Consider the following 25166-nt stretch of genomic DNA (forward strand, 5'->3'; position numbering starts at 1 on the left):
CCAACCTTGGTTAGCCTGCCCGCGTTTGTGGCATGCCAGGAACGCTGTCGCTCGTAGGCGCCGACGCGTCCAGCGCTCGTCACGCGAAATGTCGCAAAATGGAAGGTACCTCCAAAAATAATCGCTCGAGAATACCTTCCTACATGCGTAGTTAAGCTAAACCAAGTTAAGACCTAGCAGCAACCAAGTTAATACCTAGCAGTAGCAGCCAGTAAGACTTGAGGATCGACAGTTTTGCTGTGCTTAAGCTCTGCACGACCGAGTGCAAACTTGCCCGTTTTTTTCTCTTGGCTGAGCGCGCCGCGGAGAGAAGTGAGGCGGTGGTCGGGAAGGGATGGGAGCTGGCGGGGAGGAGACCACGTAGGCATGCGCCGCGCCGCCCTCATGGATGTCGCTGCCCTCCTGGTTGCCATGGCTACGGCGCGGCAGCTTCTTGATATGAGCCACACATTACGGCTGGCTTAAACAGCCTCGCTGTTAAAAGATATCAATGAGAGTGAGGCATCCGCACTATGTCTTACTAGTGACAGAAGGTTCCACACTTTCATCACATAATATTTACGGCTACTCTTCATGACACTGAGTGCTGACACTTAGTCGTTTGCGGATAGAATTGGTTAATTTTAATGGGCCACTTGGCTCAGCATAGTTCTTCAATCCCACAGTTGCATCTAAGGACACTCAGAACACAAAGGTAATCTTTGTAAGCAGGACACGGCAGCTCTTCCGGCTGACATGCTTGGGAAGGTTTGAATTCTTTGCTCGTGCGCTTCAGTTTAAAATCACATGGATTGTGCAAGTCCCTCAATACCTCAAAAGGCGCATCATCCCAGCAACTGTGACCAAGACGAGTTTCGTTTAAAACCCTGCAAGCCTTCCATGACACCACCCAGACACATTCGACTGGAGTGAGCAATGAATGACCCTGAAGATCACTCGGCACCCGTAATGTGGCCGCGCAACTTGGCCCCGCAACCCCCCCCCCCGATTCAATGGGGACGCTCATCCATCCATCCATCCATTCATCCATCCATCCATCCATCCATCCATCCATTCATCCATCCATCCATCCATCCATCCATCCATCCATCCATCCATCCATCCGTCCTTCCATCCGTCCGTCCGTCCGTCCATTTATCCGTCCGTCCATCCGTCCGTCCATCCGTCCATCCGTCCATCCATCCATCCATCCGTCCGTCCGTCCGTCCATCCATCCATCCATCCATCCATCCATCCATCCATCCATCCATCCATCCATCCATCCATCCATCCATCCATCCATCCATCCATCTCATCGTCTTCCAGACGGTTCCAGACGCATTCCATTATACGTTTCTGAAGCTGACTCAGCTGTCTGCGTAGACTGTCTCCGATGCTGGCGAGAATTGGAATATACCACTGAGCGTCTTTCTGCACGGCTGGCTCACTTGTATTATTGTGGAGACACATATAGCGAGCGCTGCGCATTCTAACGTCCTTCAAAGTACCTGTTGTTTCCTCTCGTGCAGCTTCACCGAAAAGAGCCGTTCTTTCTGGTCGCACGGCTCCCCCCTGCCAGCAACCTCTACCTGCTCTCGGTGTACATGCCGCTCTCGGCACCGGCTGTGCTCATTGCACGCCGAGGCCCGAAGGATGGCGAGGGTGTTTTGCCCTGGACTGAGCAGCCGCACGAACCCGCAGCGCGGCCCCGTGTGTGGTGCGGTCAAATTACCGCGGTGCTGCGCTTCCTCGGGCGAGGCGTTCGTCGTCACTGCGCTCAACGTGTTCGGCCTGACGAACGCTTCTACGTGAGCACGTTCGGATCGGTCATCTTGTATGGCGTCATTCTGCGGCAGCTCACCTACTCCTCTGGGAATCCAGCCATAGACACCAAAAGAGCCATCAGAAAGCAGCGCTCAAAATTTTTTTGAGGCAGCTTGACCTCCGCTTAATATGTCCGGCGATTACGATACTCCTAATGCCAAATTTGAGCGCAGCTGTATACGTGTTTACATTTCGCGATATATTTAGGCAAAAAATTTGAGACCGAAATCACCGCACGTACTGGCAGTGGGCCAGTGCCATCAGTGCTTTCGCAGAGGGAGGGGCAGTATCGGAACGCTGGGATGATGAGCGGCATCGTAGCCAGCTGTGGAAGAAGACGACGAACGTGCGAGCAGTGGCACGAGCGCGATGGCATGGTTGCGGCGAGAGATGCCACGAGCCAGCTGATGAAAAAGACGACGAACGCGCGAACGCCGGCATGAGCGCGTTCGCGTGGTTACGCTGAGGGACGGCGACGGGCCTCCTGTGGAAGAAGATGATGACGAACGCGCGAGCACGAGCGCTGTTACGGCGAGGGACGCCAACCAGTCAGCTGTAGAACAAGACGCCGACGAACACGCGAGCAGTGGCACGACCGCGGTTACGGCGAGGGACGTCAGCGAGCCAGCTGTGGAAGACGATGACGACGAACGTGCGAGCAGTGGCACGAGCGCGTTCAGGCGGTTACACTGAGGGACGCGACGAGACAACTGTCGAAGAGGAAGACGATGAACGCGCGAGCAGTGGCACGAGCGCGTTTGTGTGTTTACGGCGAGGGACGGTGACGAGCCAGCCGTGGAAGAAGACGCGCGAGAAGGGGCACCAGCGGGTTCGCATGGTCACTGCGAGGGACGCCAATGAGCCAGCTGTGGAAGAAGACGATGAACGCGCGAGCAGTGGCACGAGCTCGTTCGCTTGGTTAAGCTGAGCGACGCCAATAAAACAGCTATGGGGACGGGGGGCGGTGACACCAAGGGGCGCCGAGGGACGGTGGCACTCAAACCAGGAACGGGTGCCAAAGAGCTGCCTCTAAAATGCAGCGCCACTCGGCGAGGACAGAGAAAGGAAATAACGCACATAGTACTGTCCATTTTATTTCTCTATACTCATCCAGGCGAGCCACGCTTGCGATCTTGAATCACAACAATGCAACTAGCCCGCCAAAGCGCTTTTCCTCCAAAGCTCTTCGAAGTACATGACAATGAAAAATAAATACATTCTGAAAAAATCACCAGCCCTTCCCTTGTCAAGAAAATGGGGGTAAGCGAAGCTTGTCGTGTGCGTATCTGATATTCCTTGTGATTTTCTTTCTTTCTTTTTCTCTCTCTTTTCTTTCTCTCTCTCTTTATGTCTTTCTCTCTTTTTGTCCCTGGTATGTGTCATTGAGCTTGGACACTTTCCGCACTGTCACCAGGATCGGCTCACTTTTCAGCGTGACACCACCACCACCACCGACACTTGTGATGTTGTGAGCCTATAAATCTTCGCTTAAAATGTGCGAAATGTGCTGAAAGACCTCATAACTTCGATGCATTTACTTCTCGGTGGGCTACAGACGCCCGTTGCTAAGACCACGCTACATGTTCCTCGTGGCTCTCCAATAAGGTATCATGGCGCCATCGTTTGAAAACCCATTACGAAGATCCTAAATAATGCAGTGGAATGCGAGAGGCTTAGGAGGCTGCCTCGCTGATTTTCGGCAATGGATGTTGAAGTACCAATTTCCCGGGGCTGTAATATGTGAACTCAACATGGCCTCCTTACAGCGCATATCTGGATATATGCCACTGTGGTCAAAGAATGAACACTATTTAAGCAAAGTGCTCACTTTGGTTCGTAGGAATTTAACGTAGCTTCGTAAAGATGTTGCGCCATATGCTTCCAACGAGTACGTGTGCATAACACTAAAGTACAAGCGGCGCACATTCTCAGTAATTGGAGAATATACGCCTGCAACATCGAGCATAGACTGCTCTTATTGCTGTCCATACTGCAAACCGGTGCAGGTCCCCACATAGTCGTCAACGGCTTTAACGCCCACCATCCCATGTGGGGCTCTGCTTCGACGACCGCCCGCAGTAGAGACTTGGCTGACTTCATGTTTAGTCAAGGCTTGATGGTGACCAATGATGGCTCGCCAACATACCTTCGGGGTTCTTACCACAGGAGTTGTCTTGACATTGCGTTTGTTTGAAAGAGCCTGCTGTATGCAACGTGATGGTGTACTGATCTCGACATCCATGGAAGTGACCATCGGTCAACATATATCTAGCTAAAATGGTTACATCCCTCAGCTCCGCACACTTTACGTTGCATCGATTGGCGAACATTTCAAGAATTTGTGAACACCGCCTGTGGAACCATCCAATCACCATCGAATATTGAAGATGTCATGGCGTCAACTTCACGTGACACCACAAAACCCCTCAGCGCATCTGCACCTAAATGACCTATTGGTGGCCAGCCATAGAGAAGGGCCAATTCACAATTAGACGTCAGTGCATCTCCGGGCTCAACGTCATTTCCAATGGCATCTTGAGAAGCTCGACAAACAACGCTGGAGAACATTCTGTGGCTTTCTAGACCCGAGATAACCTCTGTCCCTTGAATTTGGCAAATTTTGCGAAGCCTTCGATCGCCTCCACAAGAGCTGCACGCGCTCAGCACTATGGTCATACGGCAAGGCCGTTGTGAAGTTGTGGTCGCCGAATACTTCTGCAAATTGGTTGTGAGTGTCACTAGCATTTTACCAACACAAACGCGATTGGGTTTTCCACTATCTAGTGATGACCATCTGGATGCGCCTTTCACTGTGCATGAGCTCGACGCTGCGATATCTGCTTCCCACTGGTCATAATATCAAGGACCAGATGGAATCATATGCTCCGCGATTCGTCCTCTTGGTGTGGAAGCTCGAGAAATTCTCCTGTGGCTCTACAACTCTACGTGGGTCTCAGGGACTGTGCCTGACAACTGGACTAGGGCCGTCCTATTTTGGCTCTACTGAAACCCGCGAAATGTCCGCATGATCTTTCACATTATCGGCCGAGCAAGCTGTGTTGGTAAAGTGATGGAGCGGATGGTACTGAGCAGACTGATATGGCTACTCGAGAAAAGTGATGGATTTCCTGATTTTATCAACGGTTTCCGACGAGGCCGATTGTAGATTGACGGCGTGATTGACCTGGTATCCTCTGTAAAACAGTTGAAAAGACGCCGCCACCTGGTACGTGCAATTTTTCTGGATATTGAAAAGGCCTACGACAATGTATTGCACAATTCGATTCTTCAGGCGCTTGATGATCTCGGTGTTAGTGGCTAGATGCATGCATGGCTGTACCGTTATTTCAGTCGCCGCACCATTTTCATGTCCACTGCGGATGGCGTAACTGGTAGACGAGCTTCGCAGGGGTGGTCCGCAGAGTGGCGTCTTTAACCCAATAATGTTCAATGTAATTCTGGTGGACCTTGCAGATGAGCTACCTGACACAACGGATATCAGTACGTACGCGGATGAAATCTGTATCTGGTCATCTGGGGTCACACGTCCACAAGTGCCTGCAAGGCTTCAACGTGCGACTACCATCACAGCGAAGTACTTCCGCCGTAAAGGCCTGCAACTCTCAGCAACTAAGTGTGCAATGTTGACATTCACGCAAAAGTCATTGTCACAATATCGCATCACGGTCGATGGAACGGCGCTCCCTTTAGTCCGCACCCACATATTTCTTGGTGTCGTAATATGCCGCAATATTTCTCGGACAAAACACGTTACCGCGCTTAGGACTAAACTGACAAACTTCATGCACTTTCTTCAGGTTATATCTGGACTGAGATGGGGTCCTTCTGAACGAAGTTAGCTCCAAGTCAACGAGTCACTTGTCTTGGGCTAGATACGCTACAGTATGCCTGTGCTAACATGCGCACGCTGGGGAGCCCTCAGGCACAACAGAGTGGGTATGACTTGGCTTGCCACGATGCACGTCACCTAATGGCACAATAGCGGAAACACGGAATCGCCCAATCGACGTATACAGCTCGTCTGAACCTGTGCTGACCTACCTTCGCCTGTTGACCAGATACTCGCCCCACCCTCTGTCATCACTTCCAGGAACCAACCGTGACTGTGATTTTCTAAAGCAATTGCAAATCACGCAAGCATTAAACCTGCATAGTTTCACGCCCCCGACATCCCCGAAACACCTCCCTATGACAATACCGAGACCACTAGTGAGACTTCAAATGCCGTATGTTCAGGCGTATAAGTCGCGGTGTTTTTCTTTATTTTTCGTCGGTGCGTCTTTTTGAACGGTGCGACTTATATATGTTTTCTTTTTTCAGAAAAACTGCCGTCAAAATCGTAATTGATGCTATGGCCTCGCGAGCACGCTGAGTTGACCCCTTCTGGCAGTTGCTAGGGGTTGTGTGCGCGCTATGAATGTGCCGGGTCCTTCTCGCTATCGAGTTGCCGAGCGCCGTGCAAGAAGGACGGAGCAGCAACGCAAGCGGCGGCAGGCCAACCGCGAGTCAACCGCCCCCGAAGTCGTCGCATCTGCAGATCACTTTGAAGATATAGCGCATGCCACTGCGCAAAGTACGCAGTTGCTCCCAGAGTACAAACCAAACCCCTCCCTACCTTCCCACTTTCCTTCTTTGTGCGCGATTCTGCTCACCATCGCACGCTTTCACTCGGACATACAGGATATGGCACGCGCACGGGGACAATGTTATCGCCCTTGGACTTGATACGGGCCATCGCGGCGACCCCGACGGCAGAAATGCGCCTTGAGTGTCCACATTGTTACACGCGTATTGTATTTCGTCGTTTGAACGAGGCGTGCGGGCGCCATCACTCCAGCGAAGAGGAGGAAGAACGAACTGGGCTCGCGCTGTGAATCCAACCGGTCAGCGCGGCAACCGCTGCTGTAAATATAATCTGCAAATAGTTGCTCGTTTAATTGACTCGTCATTCGCGCAACAATATCATTGCTATCGGAATTATACACGAATGGCGCCCGTACGCTTTCGCGTGACCCGCGTTCACGAAGTGAAACGTCACTATTTTTATTGCGATAGCAATTATATGGACACTCAAAAGCAGATTTCTGCCGTCGGCGTCGCCGTCGCCGTTGCCGTCGCCGTCGCCGTCGCCGTCGCCGTGAGGTTCCGTATGACGTCAATGGAGATGAAATCGTCGCCGCGCGATGATGATGATAAGTGGTTCTTGAGGGAAAGGGAAAGGTTGGCGCTATCTTCTGCAGCCCTTGAGGGAGCACGGCTCAGCGCCAGCGCCGCGCGCCGCCGAACGCTGTATGTGCGAGTGAAAGGGCGCGAGGGACGCGCGCTTTCACGGGGAGTGAACGCACGGCGGAGAACAAACGCGCGTTCTGCGCCGTGCTTCCTTAAGGGCTGCAGAAGTAGGCGTCTCTTTCCTCCTTTACAATCACCATATATGTAGAGCAAACGCGCCTTCTTCTCACGCACGAAAGGTCGCGAAGGGGGGGGGGGGGGGGGGGGAGGGTTCAAGAATGACTTCCGTTCAAGAATGACTTCTTGAACGGCTAGTGATTGTCTAGGCTCTTCTAGCCTTCAGCACATACATTCGAAATGAGCCAACTTATCACACTTGTTGCACGTCCTTGTTCTGGCTCTGCACGTTCACGAACTTGCTATATGCCTCGGGGAGCCGCAGCCGAAACCAATTCTTAAGGTGATTGCTGGCTGGTCTAGCACCGCTCTAGAGACCGCAGAGCGCTCCGGTCGCATGGATGATGATGCGTGGTGGTCCACTACATGAAACTCCGTACGTGGGGTAAGTTGCAGGGTATATTGTTCCGTTGCTTCCATGGTTCTCGCGATGTCGAGCGCACGTTGCAAGGTCAGAGCGGAACCTTCTAGCAGTAGTCGCTCCCGTAGCTGGTGGTGGCCAGTCTTTTCCACAAGCTATGTACCGAAGTAACATGTAACAGAAAGCTCACGAAGACCTGTGACGAATGAATCCACCGATTTCCCCGGCAGCTGAGCACGGTCTCAGACCCACGGCCGCTCAACGACATTAGTTGTTGCGACGAAGTAATCTTCGAGCTTTGTCAAAGCGATGTTAATTACCCGCCGCGGTAATTACCGGCTCAGTCAGCTAAAGCGTTGCGATGCTGAGCACGAGATCGCGGGATCGAATCCCGGCCACGGCGGCCGCATTTCGATGGAGGAGAAATGCAAAAACGTCCGTGTGCTTGCGTTGTAGTGCACGGTAAAAAACCCCAGGTGATCAAAATTAATCCGGAGCCCTCCACTACGGCATGCCTCATAATCAGAACGGTTTTTTTTTTTTTGCACGTAAAACCCCGGAAAGAAGAAGAAGAAGAAAAAGCGATGTTAAATTTATCCTGTTTGCCCGTCGTCTTCTGGGCCGTGCTCGTGTCTTGCTCTTTTCTTGTCGAAGCTCCTGTTCTTCCGGTAATGCGTAGAAAATGCGTTGACCTTCCACGCCCACATAGTTCAGCAAAAGCGCTTGCGCTGAGCAGCAGAGTGGACGTTGTTCCCCGAGGCCAGCAGATAATTTTCAAACAGTTTCGCCCCTGCTTCCATGGAATGGCTGGCTTTCCCGGCACTGGCAGGAATTCCGGTGGCTGAAGGAGGCTCATCTTGCAGCTTATTCGAGTCCACTCCTATTTACCCTCGTCGCCATCTGTTGTATCTCCAACTGGCCACGCGGAGCGCGGCAGCCAGCTCACGCAAGCACGACGACTTTAGCCGAACGAAGATCCCTTTAATCCTTTTAATCGTCTGACAGTGAGGCAAGATCGGTATTCTCTTCCTCTGATGAAGTACGGACTGCCTACTGGAGATCTGACACCAAATCAATGATCACGGCACTCATGCAGGACCTTACAACAAAGGCATACAGGGCCCACGCTGACAAAATCCACACACATCTACATATGATCGACCCACACGGTAAATTCGGTTTGCCCCCGAAGGTTACGCGGAGCAAAGCGTCATTACTATACACAGGATTCGGCTGGCCGTTGCTTTCACCCGTTGCTACGCGCACCTGATGGATGAGTCGAACAGCCCTGATTGTGAGCACGGACAGACGCCTGAAACGCTGGAACACATATTATACCACTGCCCAGCATAGATTAGGGAGCGAAGAACGTTGGGAAATCCCCTAGCCAGCGTTGGCAGGCAACCACTGTCGGAGGGAGCTATTCTCGGCCCACAGCCTGACAATGCAACTTCAATGCGGGCAAGTAAAGCGCAGTTGAAGTTTCTGCAGGACACGAAGCTAGACGAGCGGCTCTAGTAGGGCCACCGTCTGATGTACATAAGCACTCACCGCTTCTCTTATCATCATCATCCATCCCAGTACTTTCACTCCCCTTCCTTATTCTCCAGTACAGTTTAGCAGACTAGAGTGCACTAGCTCACGTCGACCTCTCTGTCTTTCCTATCAATAAATTCTATCTATCTACTATTTGCAACAATCAGGCTTATGTATCGGCTCCTCAGTAGCTCCAGTTTTGTGCGACATTTTTTTTATCTTAAGACGTACTTGTGGGCTAGTTGGCTAATCATGCTGGAATATGGCAGCGCACTCCGAAATAAAGAGGTAACACAAAATGAACAAACACGAGCGCTGTGCTGCGCCTGTCGGTGTATTGCTGAATAAGTATACATAATCGTGCGTTCCAGCGCATGCGTGGAGCACTTCAGCTAAGAGAACGAGACAGACTTTTGACTACTCATGCAAGCTAACAGCCATCATGCAGGACGAGACTTCATACTTGACAACCCTTCATACTGCACGAAAGAAGACAGAAAAAACAAGAAAGAAAGAAGAAAAAGGAAACAGAGAAAATGGGAAAGAACGCGAGTGAAATACACCATCTGATCTACCGGTGTTAAGATACATAAAAAGTTTTTCGTTTGTCAGATAAAGCGACTGAGGAGAAACTGGTGCACTTTTCCTTGCGCTTCGCAATCTCAGCTGATTCTATAATTTCCCGTGTCAGCTTGTTTCTTTCCCTGCACAACTCTTTTGTATCTTACATTTCTAGCCCGCATCCGCAATGCCTACAATGGAAGGCAAGGTGACCGATATCTTTTCTAGAGCAGTGGTAGTTATGCTCTGTGAGCCTTGTGTTCATACATCTCCCTATCTGGCCAACGTACAGCTTATCACACGTCATCGGAATCGAATAAAGGATCCGCTCCGTGCAGGTAACGTAGGGTTGCTTGTGCTTGAATTCACAGACATCAGATGGCTTACAGAGCGAGAACAACCGCGCAGGCGCTCAGAATACAGCGTCTACACCAGCCTTTCGACCTATTTTACGAAAGTTGTACGACACAGTGTGCGCGTAGCCAATGACCAGTGGTGTTTGAATGCAGGCGTAGGCGTCATGGTCCGAGGTTACGCGAGCGCTCCTTGAACACTTCAGCAGAGCTTCCGCTAATGAGGCAAGAATGACCGATGGATACCCTGAATTCACAAGATGGCGTGCCTAGTTGAAGACGCTATAGCGGCACATCGGTGTTCACACGACTTCACAAGCGCGTTAGGAAAACATGAGCGCGCTATCGCTCTTTTCATTTGCTTCAAATGGGACGAATGAAATGGAAGAACAGGCTTGTTTCCGCTTGGTTTGTAACACCATCAGACATCGTTGGCGGAGCTATACATCCCAAGGCCCAAAAAATTAATAAATTTGTCCCTGGAGACCACATGTTTCCCAACCAAAGGACAGCGGCAATTAGAGAACACTGCGCCTGCATCAGAAACGGCATTTTCAAACAGTTCCTTCGTCATATATTGTAAGAAAACCAAAACGTCATCAGCGTACCTACACACATGGGCAACATTCAGACTGTCAAAGCGATCTTTGAGTTTCTTGTGTCGCACACAAGCGTTGACACAGCATACAGAGAAATTCCACCGCTGAACGTGGCCCTTCGTCGGATTTTCCGGGTGATTGATAGAGAGCATCCACGTCAGAATGCTTGCGCCAGGATCGGTAAACGACGAAATTGTGGAATTCTTGTATGCGAAAAGCCAACAATCGAGGCTACCAGAGGGACCTTTTAGGGAAGGCCAATCAGCAGAGTGCATGATGGTCTGTTACAACGTTGAAAGGCATGCCGTAAAAAAGGGGGAGAACTGTTTCTCGCGCGCACACAATTGCGAGGCACTCTTTTTCGGTGAACGAAAAACTCTCTTCCACCTTGGTCAGGGTGCGGCTTCCATAGGCCAACACATGCTCAGGTAAGCGAGCTTGCGCTGCACGAGAACTACACCAAGAGCGACACCACTGGCGTCTGTATATATGTCGGATGGTGCAGCAGATTCATAATCGCGTGGCACGGGTCGCGAAGTAATTAGGTGTGATCGTCTTTGGACAGTCACACTGCGGCATAGCGAGGTGACAATATATCGCTGGCGCAAGTCGACGGCAGAAAAAAAATCACATCATCTCACCCTACGGGCAACCAAGGTGGCATGCGAAAGCATCGCGGCGGGGGGGGGTGGCGGGGGGGGGGGGGGGGGAGGGGGGGTGCGCATCGAGTTTCTGTTTGGTTTCACTCGGCAACACAACCCAATGAAAGTTGGAGTGAGATAATGTATTCAGAAGAGAGGAGACGTTTGTACGGGGTTGTTGCGTCTTTATTTAGAGATAGTACGTGATTCCCTAGCGTCGGTGCGCGCGGTATCTTGAAGACGCGGTATCTTGCTCCGCGGCGGTGGCGCTGCCGCTGCAACTAGCGCCGACGTTGACGTTGTTCATGGCGTTTCGCAATGACGGAAGCACGGCGAACGCGCACTTTATACTGCGCCGCGACACTTGCACCGCTTACCGGCGTACCATTAGAGAGAGAGGGAGAGAGTGAGAGAGTTATATGCAATGATTTGCTGCGCCGCACCTGTGGCGGAGAGTGCGAGAGGGAAGGAGGAGAGCACACACCTGCGTAGGAGAATGAGGGAGAGTAGCGCATGCGCAGTATGGGTGCGGACGCCGCAGAACGGACACTGCCCCGAGCATAAGATGCTCTCGCATCTAAAACAACGGACCTCTTGTAGGCAATCGAGGCTGTCGTCTTATTCGAGGAAGAGTATAAATGTCTTTGCCAGCAATCTTGTGCAGGCGCCGGTGGTCCACCCTAAAGCCCCTCCGTCCACGCGCCACCACCGCTTCTGCTAAGTAGCGCCAACCTTTCATGTGTGCCGCTGTAGTTCCGCTTCCGCAGTTTCCGCTTCCGGTGTTTCCATTTCCGGTTTTTCTACTTCCGGGATTTACGGTTCCTGAATTTTCGCTTGTTTCACGCTAGCACCCCTACGAAGCAGTGACGTCGCTTCCGTTTAAAACGGAAGCTGGGACTACGTAAGTTCCGCTTGACGCCGGAAACTGAGGGGGTGAGTGAGGGAGGAGCGTGGAGGAGGAGGGTAGGTTGGCGGTACTTAACCTGGCCGGCGAAAACTGCGTATGCAGGGGCTTTAATCCACACGGAATTTAATATAGCCACTTTTATTTTAGAGCGCAGCTCCTAGGCACCGGTTCCAGCGTTGAGCGTCGGCGACTGCGTCCCTCACCGTAACCGAGCGAACAGGCAAAGCGAAGGATGAAAGAGTGAACGCTGAGTGCAGCGGGCGATGAAGGAATGTGATGAGGAAAGCGGAGAAGTTAAGTATGACGAAACGGTGAGGAAGAAAGCAGGGTGCCGCGCGAGACGTGATTCACGGCGGTGACCAGGCATGCGGCGAACGCGTGCAGCGATACCATATCTGGAAAAAAAAAAGCGCTGGCGTGAGCTTGGGACTTGCTGCGCGTCTGCTACTTCACCTGCGCCGTCGCAGCTAGAGAATGCGCTTCGCGCGAGCCACGTGTTCCCGGATTACGTTTTCTTTCTGAACAATGAGCGATGCAACCGGTGAAAATGCTTTGTCTACCGCAGCTGCTAAACGAGCTGCCCAAGGGGAGGCTCAGCGCCGCTACCGAGGGGACCCTGTCGCTCAGAATCAAATTTTAAGGCGAAAAGCCTAAATGCCTCATCAGATGGTTGCCTTGAAATCGCGCTGTGTGGTACAGAAAGTCATGCGAGTTCGCCTCGCGCACTGATGCGCTCATGCCATTGCTATTCGTCGTCGTCTTCCACAGCTGGCTTGGATACCGCTCATCATGCCAAGAAAGGCGAAGGTAATTAGGACAGAGTTCATTCAGGCTCTCGAACACACGACCTTTGGTGTTCAGGCAAAGTTAACTAAGGCACAACTTATTATGATAGAGTTAACTAAAGCACTCAAACCCACGACCTTGGGTGTTAATTAGGGCGAAGTTAATTAAGGCACGGTTAACTAAGGTAGCGTCAATTAAAGCACTAGAACTGACGACCTTTGATGGTAGAACACAATTAATAAGAAATAACGCATTTGAATAAGAATGTAAAGTAATTTAATGAATCTCTCTTGAGCGCGCAGTCTTTCGCCTTCACCCTCTTTGGCCTATGCTAAAGTGACTGTCAATTTTTGCCACAATATATCGCGATTTCAAAACACCTAAACAGGTGCGCTCAAAATTCGCATTAGGGAGCATCGTAACCTGTCAGTGAGGTTTTTAACCAGTACAACAGGAGAGGACCAGGGGTTGAAGAAAGGTCTGATGACTGCGCGTGGAAGCATGTCGTCAACTTGCTCCGTATTACACGACGCCCCGCAGCTTACTCGCAGTAGGGACGCTGTCTCAAAAGACCGTGAGTATCTGTGTCAATCGTATCAACAACCGCATTAGCTCGGCCTAGTGACGCTTGAAGGAAATCAAATGAAGTGATTTCTCTTTAGAACGCTGGTTTCAGTGTCCCTAATTTTTGAAGTTTTTCTTTAGTGTTTGCGGAAGACGCCGTTCTTGTGACTGCGGAAGTACACTTGGAATCACCGGCGCCTCCTCCGATACCTTCCACGTCGACTGCAGCCATTCCAAGAAAGCGCTCCGGCCACCCGAGCGACACCGACAGCGAGGACACGCTGATATACTCTACGGCCAGTGACGACAGCAGGGCTAAAGGCGACTTTGTGCCCGTGACAAGGCGTAAAGCAAAGAGATAACTACTTATGCCTGCACCTTCAGAACGTTAGGATACCATGATTACGCGAGAGCCATCAGGTCACACGATTTTTTTTTTTTTGAACTGGTGAATACTGCTGTTAGTATAAACCGGCTCAGTCGTCAAGCCCCGTCGGTGTCTTTCGAGGCCCTCGCCCCGGGACAAACCACAGATGCGAGGATCAATGGTCGCAAGAATGTTCTCGCTATAGACGTTACGCAGCATAATGCACTGGATGCATGAAACAAAGACTATGTGTTGGGGAACATCAATCTACGTTCTTACACACCAAACGGCAAGGACTCTACGACAGGTGTTAGTTACGGTGTCGACACTTCCATCAGTGAAAGTGAACTTCCGATCTTATCAAGCCGGTGACGGAAATCCCTATCATATTGCAAGCCCGTCTTAGCAATTCGCGCTGTGTACAACTTGTTTTCAAAGGAAACATCCTTCCATCGCAAGTCAAAGTTGTTACGTTCCATCGACCAATTTACATAATTTCATCGTCGTCATTTAATCCTCATTCACGCAGTCATGATAATGACTGGCTTTGCCAATTGACGTGTGATAGGGAAATGGGTTTATCCCGGAGAGAGTGTACGTTGCAAATTCCCGAAGCAATGTTAACCTCAAAATGAGCATAGCCGACTGTAAATAGAGGTGCCAGAGATGTCTCTTCAACAATACAATGGCGCTCATTGCTTGAATGCTAATTGAATTGACGGCAACAGTCATCGTGAAGTGGGCTCTGCCTGAATCTTTTTTTAAGCCAAGCTTTCTTGCTTTCTTCCTTCACTTTGCGTGTGCTACCATGTTGTCTTGCACACTGGGCCGGTACCGGAGATAGTGCAAGCCCTGGCATCTCCAGGCGGCAGTTGCTGTAGTATAAGCAATCGCAGATGTAAACTCCTAGACAGACATGCCGTTCTCCTCATGCCAACATTCCATCGCCTTAATTTCATTATCCACAAGAGCGGCGTTCTTTGCCAGCAACAAAACAGTCTTCGCTTCAACCGATTCCCATATAGCGCTTGGGATACGCATGGATTCTACGAAAGCGTACTCATCATTCCGTAAGGGCATGTCCGACACACCAATCTGTGACTCGTGCAACTGTGAGGAGACGATGGAACACGTGTTGTGTTTTTGTCATCTTTATGACATCGAACGCGACATTCTTCGGAGTGTGTTAAACCGATTAGACAGCAGACCGTTTTCAGAGACAAAGATTCTTGGACCATGGCCCCACGCGTCGCATGGCTTACAAAGCGACGCGGGCATTGTTACAGTTCATGAAGTCGAGTGGCCTCAGTGACCGATTGTGAAATGTTGGACAATCGCACGTGTTCATACTGAAAGTATTTTCTTCCCTCTCTCTCCTTTCTTACTTTTCATCCCTTTAAACCCCTTCCCCCGTGTAGGGTAGCAAACCGGACGTGCGTCTCGTTAACGTCCCTGCCTTTCCTTTCTTCCTTTTTCCTAGTCCTCCTCCATGGATTTTACAAGAGTTAACTTGAGAAATGGTCACTCTATTCACATTCATATTCTCTTCTGCGCACTACTCCTAGCATTTACTCAAACAATGGGCTTTGCTTTTGAGATTCTTAAGAAATGGCTTTGCAATAAAAACGGACAATAAAACAGTACTGCGTCGCTGGGCACTTCGGTCTCGAGAGCCTAAAAATACGTCCTTTTTGTTCAAGAACGAACCGCTTTTTCTCGCCCAGGCCTTTCCTCCCGATGGGTGCTTCGTAGCTGACCCTTCCTTCGGCATCAGCGATGCGCTGCCGGCTACTGCTCGTGACTTTTGCGACGCTCTGGCTCGCCTCCCTGCTCAACCCTGATGCGGCCAGCGCAGGCAACGTCTTCTCATCGGTGGCGCACATGAAGGACCTGATGTCCCTAGAGCGCAGGCTCGTCGACAAGCTCGGTGAATTCCTGCACCGCATGGAGACCAAGCTGGGATACATGCGCAGGTGAGCGATTACTGGCGTACCTTAGTGTGAGCGCTCGTTTAGTTACGCGTATTCATGCCTTATTTGGCCGTTTTCGTCGAACACTTTCGGGAGTCTATACTTACTTTCTTGAAGCCGAACATTAATTCAAAACAGAGAGAATCGCTTTATTGATTGTCCAGGATGGGGTCCGTTGTAGTTATAATTTTTCTGGCTTTGTCTGTGGTGATGACTGTATAGGCAGGCCCACAGTATGTGTTTGAGGTCCGCCTTTGCTGTGCAGTTTATTGCATCTGTGGCTGTGTAGTTCTGAATAGTAGTGACTATATCAGCGCCTCCTATATTTTTTCAACGCAAGTGCAATCGCTCGCTCCGCAACGGGAGCCGTTGGTCCGCCTTAGTTCAGTGAGTTGCCGCGATGTGACGCTACCCAGAGGGTACGACTGCTTGCGTTACGCGTGCATCTGAGCGCGCGCCGCTGCCGTTCCGGATGAGATGCAGTAGATGCTTCCCGCATCTGTCAGGATTATTTCCTCCGACTTCCGTCGTGAGGCTCTACCCAAAGGGTATTCTCCCCCATGACCGTAAAGCAGGCGCGAACGCGAGCCGACGGGGAAGAGTGGCAAAGGGCGATCGGAGAGAGTGGAGAACCGTTAGATCGGCCGCATCTGGCTGGCATTGAAAAAATAGAGGAGGCGCTGACTATGATTATATTACCGGGTTGGGGTACATCCCTGTCTGTAGTAGTCTCCATGCAACTGATTGTTTTGTCTAATTTTCTGTGTGCCTCTGGATAGGTTAGCCTCCCCAAACGATAGTCATCTATAAACTCGCTGTAAGGCACCATGCGGTCACTGCCGGTTCTTTGGGACGAGGGCTGCTCTTGTGTGTTTCTTACGCTAGCTCGGCCGGTTAATTTTCGAATAGACCTGCTCCCTATTAGACGGTAGCACAAACCAAGCTGACGAGTCTCAGTATTTTGATGAGGGCGCGAAATCGTCAAACCTTGGTAACAAACTCGGAAACAAACTCGCAGACTCGTATTTCGGACGCTTTATCAAAAACTATGCTTCCATCATCGCGCCTTTGGCTAGGATGTTGAGCCTCGGCCTTTCGCAACTGGTGCCGAATTAGCAAAGCTTTTCGATCACAACTACTCTTTGTCATGGGCTGGCAGCCTTCGCAAATACTATGTCCAGCAACAGGGTTGGCTGGTTTTGTGCTTACGAACAGTCCTAGTGTGAGAGATTGTTGTGACTACGGGCCCCAGGTCTCTATAGCGTGCCGTGTTGCTTGCATGTAAGCGCTTCTGCCGTTTCTTATACCACACATTGCCTCTTAATTTGGTCATCTGGATCCTTAGGCACCTACCGAGATTCACACGGGTGCGAGTGATGTGTGTGAAAAGTGCTGTGCAGGCTCAGCGTAAAGCCTACGTTAGGAAATACTTCGTCGCACACATGCGAGCCGCATACTCACAAATGTCAAGTCAAACCATTAGTTTTTCACTGAAGGTTAACGTTCAGCTGTCATCTGGTCCCTCGACAGTTTCTCGCTTATCTCTACGACCGCCGATCCGTCGTCGTCACTGAACATTGTGAGGTCTTTTGCCTGTCAACGCTGAGAATCATCCGGCCGTATTGCCCGCTAAGATCTCTGGCTTCATCTTGGGGGAATTCTCGGGTTCCATGACCGTCACACGCTCGTAAAACGTTGCGTCGGGCGCCAAGCAGGTTCGGAAGAGGGAAAATCTTCCTTTCGCGGCGTGCGCACGGGTATCGCAAGCGCTATCAGCGTCACCGGGTGTGTCACCTGAGAACCCTCTGACATCGTCTCTTTGGTCCCCAGCAAGTGGTGAGTGCGTAAGACTCCACCTACGCTCAAGTTTTAGAGCTCAGCTCTTAGGCGCCCGTTCCTGTACTAAGCCTCGGCGTTGTCGCTCGGCGTAACCAAGCGAACGAGCACAGCGAAAAATGAAAGAGCAAATGCGGAGCGCAGCGGCGATGAAAAACGTCGATAGCGAAGAGAACGCGAGGAGGCAAATGGAGGAGGAGGATGTGGCCAAAGCGTGAGAAGGCATAGCGCTGGGCAAGACGGGCGACGACCGTATAACGAGATGGAGCCAATATAGTGCCGTCGTCTGTTCACCGATGGCATGCGGCAAGCGCGTCCAACGATACCATGTATGGAATCAAAGCGCCGCATGCGTGGAGGTCTGTCGGCGGCGGCTGCTGTGAATGGCACCCACGTATCACCCACGCGCTGCCTCTCGCGATCTCCCTTTCTTTTATCTGGTATGATTCTTTTCTTCTATCCTTCCTACCTGTTCTTTAGTTCACCTTCCCACCACGCTCTGCTGGCAGCCGGAAGTTCCGGTCCGCGGCTAGACAGAAATGTCCTTCCTTCCTTTATTTTCTTCTAAATAAGGCAACCAGCTACTACTTCAACTAAACCTCGAGTGAAAGAAGTCAATGGGAACAATAAGTTTTTTCCTTAGCTTTAGTACTTCGGTAAATAGACAATGCCTAAATTCCTCATCCACTTAGCATTTAGCTTGATCAAGATCAAATCAATTGAAAATTTTGCCGGCACGGGCATAATGAGCAGCATGCGTAATCAGTTATATAAAAACCTCACAATTTCGCCCGAAAGGTGAAGCATCGATTGTGATAGCAAATTAGTAGACAGCTATACGAAGTAAGGATATTACTTTTATCGACTGTATAAGCTTGTGAACATTCACTTACAATGTAAAGAGAAATAACTCTCAGGTTGGAGTATAATGCTTGTCCTCTAGCGACCCCCCGGTTGGGAGTTTATTACGCTCCGAATGATCGGAGCATAATTTTTACTCCGTGCGGGCCGAATTTTTGCGCGGTGCCTTGGGAGTTTTCTTTTTTTCTGTCTTTTTTTATTTTTTACTTCGGCTGGACGTATTTTTTCGAAGTGCATCGGGAGTATAAGAAATATCACGTCAATTTGAGTGGAGTACTTTATATGTAGCGGCTATAGGTCTTATTTTGAGATATACACACAAGACCAAGCCAAATTCTGCGAAACAAGTGAACGAGACCAGACAAACCATGACATTCACAAACACATAAACATTTGAGAAACGCACAATGAAGAACTTCGAAAGAAATCCAACGTACACGCGACACAAAACAAGAATCAACCCTGCCAGTATATATAGCCACGATACTGTGTGCCTCAAAACGGCCAAGCGAGCAGCTGTACTGTTTTCAGAATTACGACTCACATGATCGCACATATGAGATCTGCCTCTAGGAAATTAACATGAGACCTAAATCAACACAAAACTCTTAATTCAGAATAGTGAGAAAACAATACAAATGGCATAATTTTTCAAAATTAGCATGACATTCTGTGAGCGCTGAAGCGACTTCGCAAACTGCCGGCGTTCGCGGCCAAAAAGCAGTGCGTTAGTTACAGAAAGCAGGGAAAATGTAAGTGCGCGTGCTTCACGACAAAATTAGCTTCGTGCGAAAGAATGGTGGCCTGACAACAATTTATTACGTGTGAGCATGACCCGTAGTAGCCCTCGTAACATCGAAAATTGCGTAGTCATGCATTTTTCAAGACCCTACTACTTGCTCAGCGGCCAAGCAATGTCTCTCGGTTGTGAAACGCAGCTATATCGCTGATCTGTCAAACGAATCCTCACACTCGGAGCCAGCAGGCATGCTTCTAAATCCGTGTCTTGGATAGAGTATGATTTTAATGCAATATCCGAAGCAACGACGTGATCCAAACAGAACAGCGCGATAACAATTCGATTAACATCACTCATTAAGAAGCTTTATTCACAGTACGTACGTACTTGCGTCCTACCGTATTTCTTGGGCGGGGATATCCGTATACAGATTCATTAAAAGAGTTGCTTGCACTACGGTCTTACTTAGTGGTAACACAACACCGCATCGAAGTCGGAATATGGCATTCATGTGCGGCTATCACGGAGAGAGAGAGATCGTGGTCACACCTAAGCCTTTTTCTGCACTTGAAAAGGTTGCTCTTGGATTCATCGTTGCCAGCAAAGTGATCACAGCTAACGTACATGAAGATGAGATACAGTGAGCTTCAGGCATGCCTATAGCACTTTCTGGAAAGAAGTATAGAAAAGAAAATCGGCAAAACGCTCGCCCGGAATGCCACTTCACAGATGTAAACAAACCATCAGCCATAAGCACCGCCGACTCCGCCGAACGCGGCCGGACGCTGGTGCGGCGCACAGCCTTATGGGAAGCACCACGTGACCAACCTGTTCCCACAGTTCCCACAGAGAAGAAAATTTTGAAGGCGGAGTAAAATCACGTCATGTTGCCTTTATCCTCCCGCAGGTAGCGAGCGGAGTGTAACGAGGCACTGCCGCTGTATTGCTCCCATACATCAGAGTAAATATTCAAGGATGGGAGTATATAGGGAACATCACCTTGTTAAAACTCCCATGTGGGGGTATTTTCGTTTAAAGTGTACTAACAAAATTAACGAGCATATTGCCGCGCGCACACAAGCAAACATGAACCCATATCACTCGATGACCACGGAAACTCGCTGTCAAAACGCTGGAGCGGGGAAGCGCGGCAGCAACAGCGAGTGAATTGAACTTCGTGCTACCTCTCATTTCAGCGCGAACTAAACGGCGAAAACACAGTGAATGGCGGACTCTGTCCCCGTCGCAGATCGCTTTCAAGGTAAGGCCCACGCGACCACTCGCCGCCGCACCAGACGCAGCAGCAGCCAAAATATAACGCAACCCAATATAACGCAACCCCCACCTCCCGGTGCCTTGTGCGCATTGGAAGAAGGCGCGCTTCCTCCCCACTTTGTTCCCTTGCGCACGCGAGATTGAGCCGCCATCGTCGGCTCACCCTCGAACGCTTTCACTTGCACATGCAGCATACAGCGCGCGGCGACGATGTTATCACCCTTGAACTTTATACCGAACATCACGGCGACGGGGACGACAAAAACGCGCCTGGAGTGTCCACATAATTTCTGTCGCAATAATAAAGACAGCGCAAGCAAAGCAGGGTTCAACTCTGCAGCGACAAGGCAGCTGGCGCCACCTGGTAGAGCGGACGCTGCGCTCGCAATGGTGAGCACGGCCGGACTGAAGCGCGCACTCTAGGTTAACTTTTGTGAGGACACTCTTGTGGGCGCCGTATGTCTATAGTCCACGTATATAGCTTATTGTATTTAGACACCTGCAATCAACCACTTCCTTTCCCTGTCTCTCCCTCTTAACCCGACAAAGAGTGGTAGGTCAGATACGCGCTCTCCCGGTCAACCTCTCCTCCTTTCTCTTCATAAAACATTCTCCTCCGGCCGCTCAACTGTGTGCTGAGACTGAGGCCCTGCAACGGGCAGTTGCGTAAACGGAGATCAGACCGTCTGAAAGCACCGAGGTAATGCTTTTACCGTAATTTTGAGTCATTTTGAACACAGCGCCTCTTCCCTGATCAATTGCTTTAACCCGTGTTTCCAATCCATCATTTGTTAAACAGGGCTGACGTTAAGTTCAAATCGAGGATTTCTGGTTTTCATAAGGTTTGGCTCTAAAGATATTTGTGGGTGGATTTCGAATGGCACTTTGTTAAATTGAAAGTTTCATAAAATCGGGTTTGTTGAATATATATATATGAGCGTAATATTATTCGCTATCGACTCTAGCTTTCTGAACGACTACTACGAGACGAAGGCGTACAAAGACCGGCAGCTGACGCACTCTTCAGCCGAGCATGAGTACGACAGCCGCAGGGCCAGCCCCATCGAGGCGTACAACACCATTAAGCGGCTGTCGGTTGACTGGAACAAGATAGTGCACCACTTCAGGGAGCCCGACTGGATGGGTGAGTATTCAGTTGATTGTATTTCTTTACAGGGTTGACTATACTAGCTTTACATGAAACCTTCTACGGTAGTGGGTGACGAGCCACACTTATTGTGACAAAATTGGAAAACTGAGGAAGCAAAATCTATGTAGGTTCACCCAACTATCACGCACCGAGATTTAAAGATATGCAAAACCACTGAAGTTGGACAGAACCAAGGTAATGTGCTTTGTCATCGCTTGGAGACACTGATATAATTTTTTGCATTCCGCCTAATTACATAAATAGCCCTAATTAATTATCCAACTTCCCAAATTTTCTCGCTAGATGAAAAGTGTCAATGAGAAAATTGTAGAGCAACATGAAAAACTCCCGATACTGAGTGCTAGTGATCAATGCGTGCTACATAAAAATGTTTTTCCGAGTGGGAAAGAAGCCCGTGAGTACACGCAATTTGTCTCGAACGGCCAGTCACGCGGCAATTTTCCGTCTATTCGCGGGCATCATTCACGCTCCTAGAAATATTTTAATGTAGCACGTATTGAGCAACAGAAAGCTGTATCGGGAGTTTTTCATGTTGCTCTACAATGTTCTCATTCACACTTTTCAACTAATTATAACATTTGAGAAGTAGAATAATTCAGTCTATTGATGTAAACAGGCGGGATGCAAAAATTAATCTATATTCGTGCGACGGCAAACAACATTACCTTGTTTCAGTCCAGCTACAAGGCATTTGCATATTTTTCAGGTAAGAGTAGCGTAGCGGCGGCTTTCGCGCCGCGCTTCCTCTTCGGCAGTGACGCTCTTCTTCGGCTGCCGCATTTTCGCGGCGGTGTGCTTGGCGCGGAGATGGCGGCGCTTTCGTATCGCCGCGGCGGCGAGGCGGAGCTATATATCCCGTGGGTCGGCGCAGTGACGTCACGGCTTAGTTCCGCCTCTGCGCTGCAGCTGCAACCACTCCGCACGGCGCGGTGATGTCATGGCTCGGCAAAGCTAAGGCGAAGCGATGCGGCGCACGCGATGACGTCACAGCTCACGCAGCTGTAGCGAGGCTCGGCGTGGTCGGTGCAGATGGGGCCAATCGTTGCTCGGCGACCTATGGTGACGTCATCGCCAGGTGGAGGTTTTGCGGCGTACACTCGACGGACTATCCTCGAGAGAGAGAAATAACATTTATTAGCCCCGAAGGAACTAAAGCCCAAGTCCGGGCCTCCTGGTAGGCTCATGCCTCCTGGCCCAGGACGTTCTTGATGTGCTGCACCAGAAGCGGCCACCATAGTTTTTCATACCTTCGTGGGGGAGTGGTCCACCCCTCCCAGCTGCCAGGACGCTGGTTGTGTGGTAATTTGGAAGGTATTGTCTTTTTTTGAAGATGGCGTTTGCAGGGCACTCCCACAAGATGTGTGTATTTGATGGATAGGCCCCGCACTGTTTACAAGTGGGGGAGCCAGGGTCCCTGTTAATATAATGCGTATAGTGTGGTGTGAGTAATGTGTATGTTTGTGCTTTTCGTATGATTGAGGCGTCCTCTCTCGAATGCGTGTAGGATGGTGTGTTGAGAATTGTTGATGCTTCCCTGCGAGACTTCAAAATACGTATCCTTTCTTTCCGCTGCATCTTCTGCTCTTCTCTGGGGTTGTAAGTATCTTCAACAGGCCAAAGTATAGGAAGTCCCGGATTTTCTGCGCGGGTGAGCTGGTGTGCTCTTACATTTCCTCGCAATCCTTGATGGCCTAGAACCCATTGTATGCGTATGTGTAGAAGGGGGTGAGCATGCATGTACATGTGGAGCTTTGTGCGTATGTGGCAAGGAACGTCATCATTTTGAATGTCTCTGCAAGCGCTTTGACTGTCTGTTTGGATTGTGATCGTGTCAGATGTGTGTGCCATTTCCGTTATGGCGAGCATTACTGCCAGCAATTCCGCGTCGTGAGGCATTGGGACTCCCAAGTAATTTTTCACAAGCATCGAGTCATGGCCCACCACCGCTGCTTTGCTGATTTCGGCATTATGACTGGCATCTGTGTAGTACGTGCTTTTATCCTCTGTCCTCTGCATTACACTTGTTCTTTTTGAGCGCCTAGTTCGATTCTTTTCCGGGTGCATATTTTTTGGAATGGGATCTACGGTTATCCTTGGCAGATCATCCCATGGTGGTAGTTTCGGGGGAATTGGGGGTAAGTTAGCGGTTTCGTATCCCAATCTATTCAGTATTCGTCGACCCTGATTAGATGATTTAAGTCTCTGTATTTGTGCTTGATTGGGCATGTCTATTCTGTCTTCTAGTGAGTTAAAGAGGCCGATTGCTTCAATTTATGGTTAGGTGCAAACTTAGGACTCCCAGGGCAAGTCTAGCACACTTTCTAATTATAATGTCTATCTTTTTGCGCTGAGTGCTGGTTATCTTAGCGTATGGTAGATAGTACATTATCCTAGAAAAGCTCAAGGCTTCTATAACTTTACGAAGTTCATGTTCTTTCATTCCTCTCCTTTGTCTAGTTATTTTACGTATCATTGCAAGGATCTGTTCCAGTTGTACGGTCAGCTTCTGCACCCATGTTGATGCTTTACCATTGTCCTGTAGAAAAAAACCGAGGATTCTTATTCTATCCTCGAGCTTAAACAGCTTCGGTAGTTCACAGGGGTATGTGCCATTGTGCTTGGACTCTTTCTGCACTACCACCAGGATCGGCCCACATTTCTGCGTTTACCTGTGGCAAAAGCCCAGGTTAAACAGCTTCGCTGTTAAAAAAAGCAACAAGGGAATGCTAACTGCATAGTTTGTAGTTTACAACACAGTTCAATTCTCGCAGAAACACGATATAAAGAAACGTTATAAAGAATAATGAAAGCGGCGGGGGGAAGGTGTCAGAGAAACATGGTAAAGGTTTAATGCATTCGAAAGTACTGTACTAACAACGATTTCAAACACGAGAATGCGAGTAACGAAAACAAACACACAACAGTACGGCAGAGGGAGACGGTGAGGATAACTCAAAATGAAAACATTGATGCTTGCAAAACTAAAATAATGGAGGAAAATAAACAAAGAAATGCGGAAAGACCAAGCAAGGATCTAAATTAATTCCGACAGATGAAGTATTTTTTTTAATGCTGGCTCTCCCGTAATCGTGAGTAGATGTAAGCATGAAGTGGCTACCGGCCAAACAGATTGGTCTAGCGACGCTGGCCTGACAGCTTACTGAGCAGAAATGAACCTGTTTTGAAAGAGGTTCGTCTCGGCCAAACAACCATCTGCGGCGCGCCGGTCACTGCAGGCTTGGTGACTCAGCGTGGCGCCATCTTTCGAAGGAGGCGGCGCAAAACCCACGCCGCGGAACTCACGGACCGCTGGCGTTGAAAATAGCACAGGCAACCCTGTCTCAGCGCCAACAGGTGACAAGCAAGTGTACGGTGCACTGTATATGCCTTTATAACATTGCTATTGGCA

General features: G+C 49.9%; 1 protein-coding gene across 6 annotated transcripts in view; it reads left to right on the forward strand.

The window, feature by feature from the left end:
* Positions 1 to 25166, forward strand: part of LOC119465735 (prolyl 4-hydroxylase subunit alpha-2) — a 253637-nt gene that overhangs the window by 118968 nt on the left and 109503 nt on the right. For 2 of the 6 annotated variants that reach the window (XM_049657514.1, XM_049657515.1), the window contains exon 2: positions 21552 to 21730. The exons of 2 other annotated variants lie outside the window; for them this stretch is intronic. In XM_049657514.1, the coding sequence (XP_049513471.1) occupies positions 21552 to 21730 (179 nt within the window). Of the gene's footprint in view, positions 1 to 15593; positions 15879 to 21551; positions 21731 to 25166 lie in introns of those variants that run through there. 2 more of the 6 variants (XM_037726203.2, XM_049657521.1) reach the window with 2 other exon arrangements.

This window comes from Dermacentor silvarum, chromosome 10 (genome assembly GCF_013339745.2).
Source record: "Dermacentor silvarum isolate Dsil-2018 chromosome 10, BIME_Dsil_1.4, whole genome shotgun sequence".
Lineage (NCBI taxonomy): Eukaryota > Metazoa > Arthropoda > Arachnida > Ixodida > Ixodidae > Dermacentor > Dermacentor silvarum.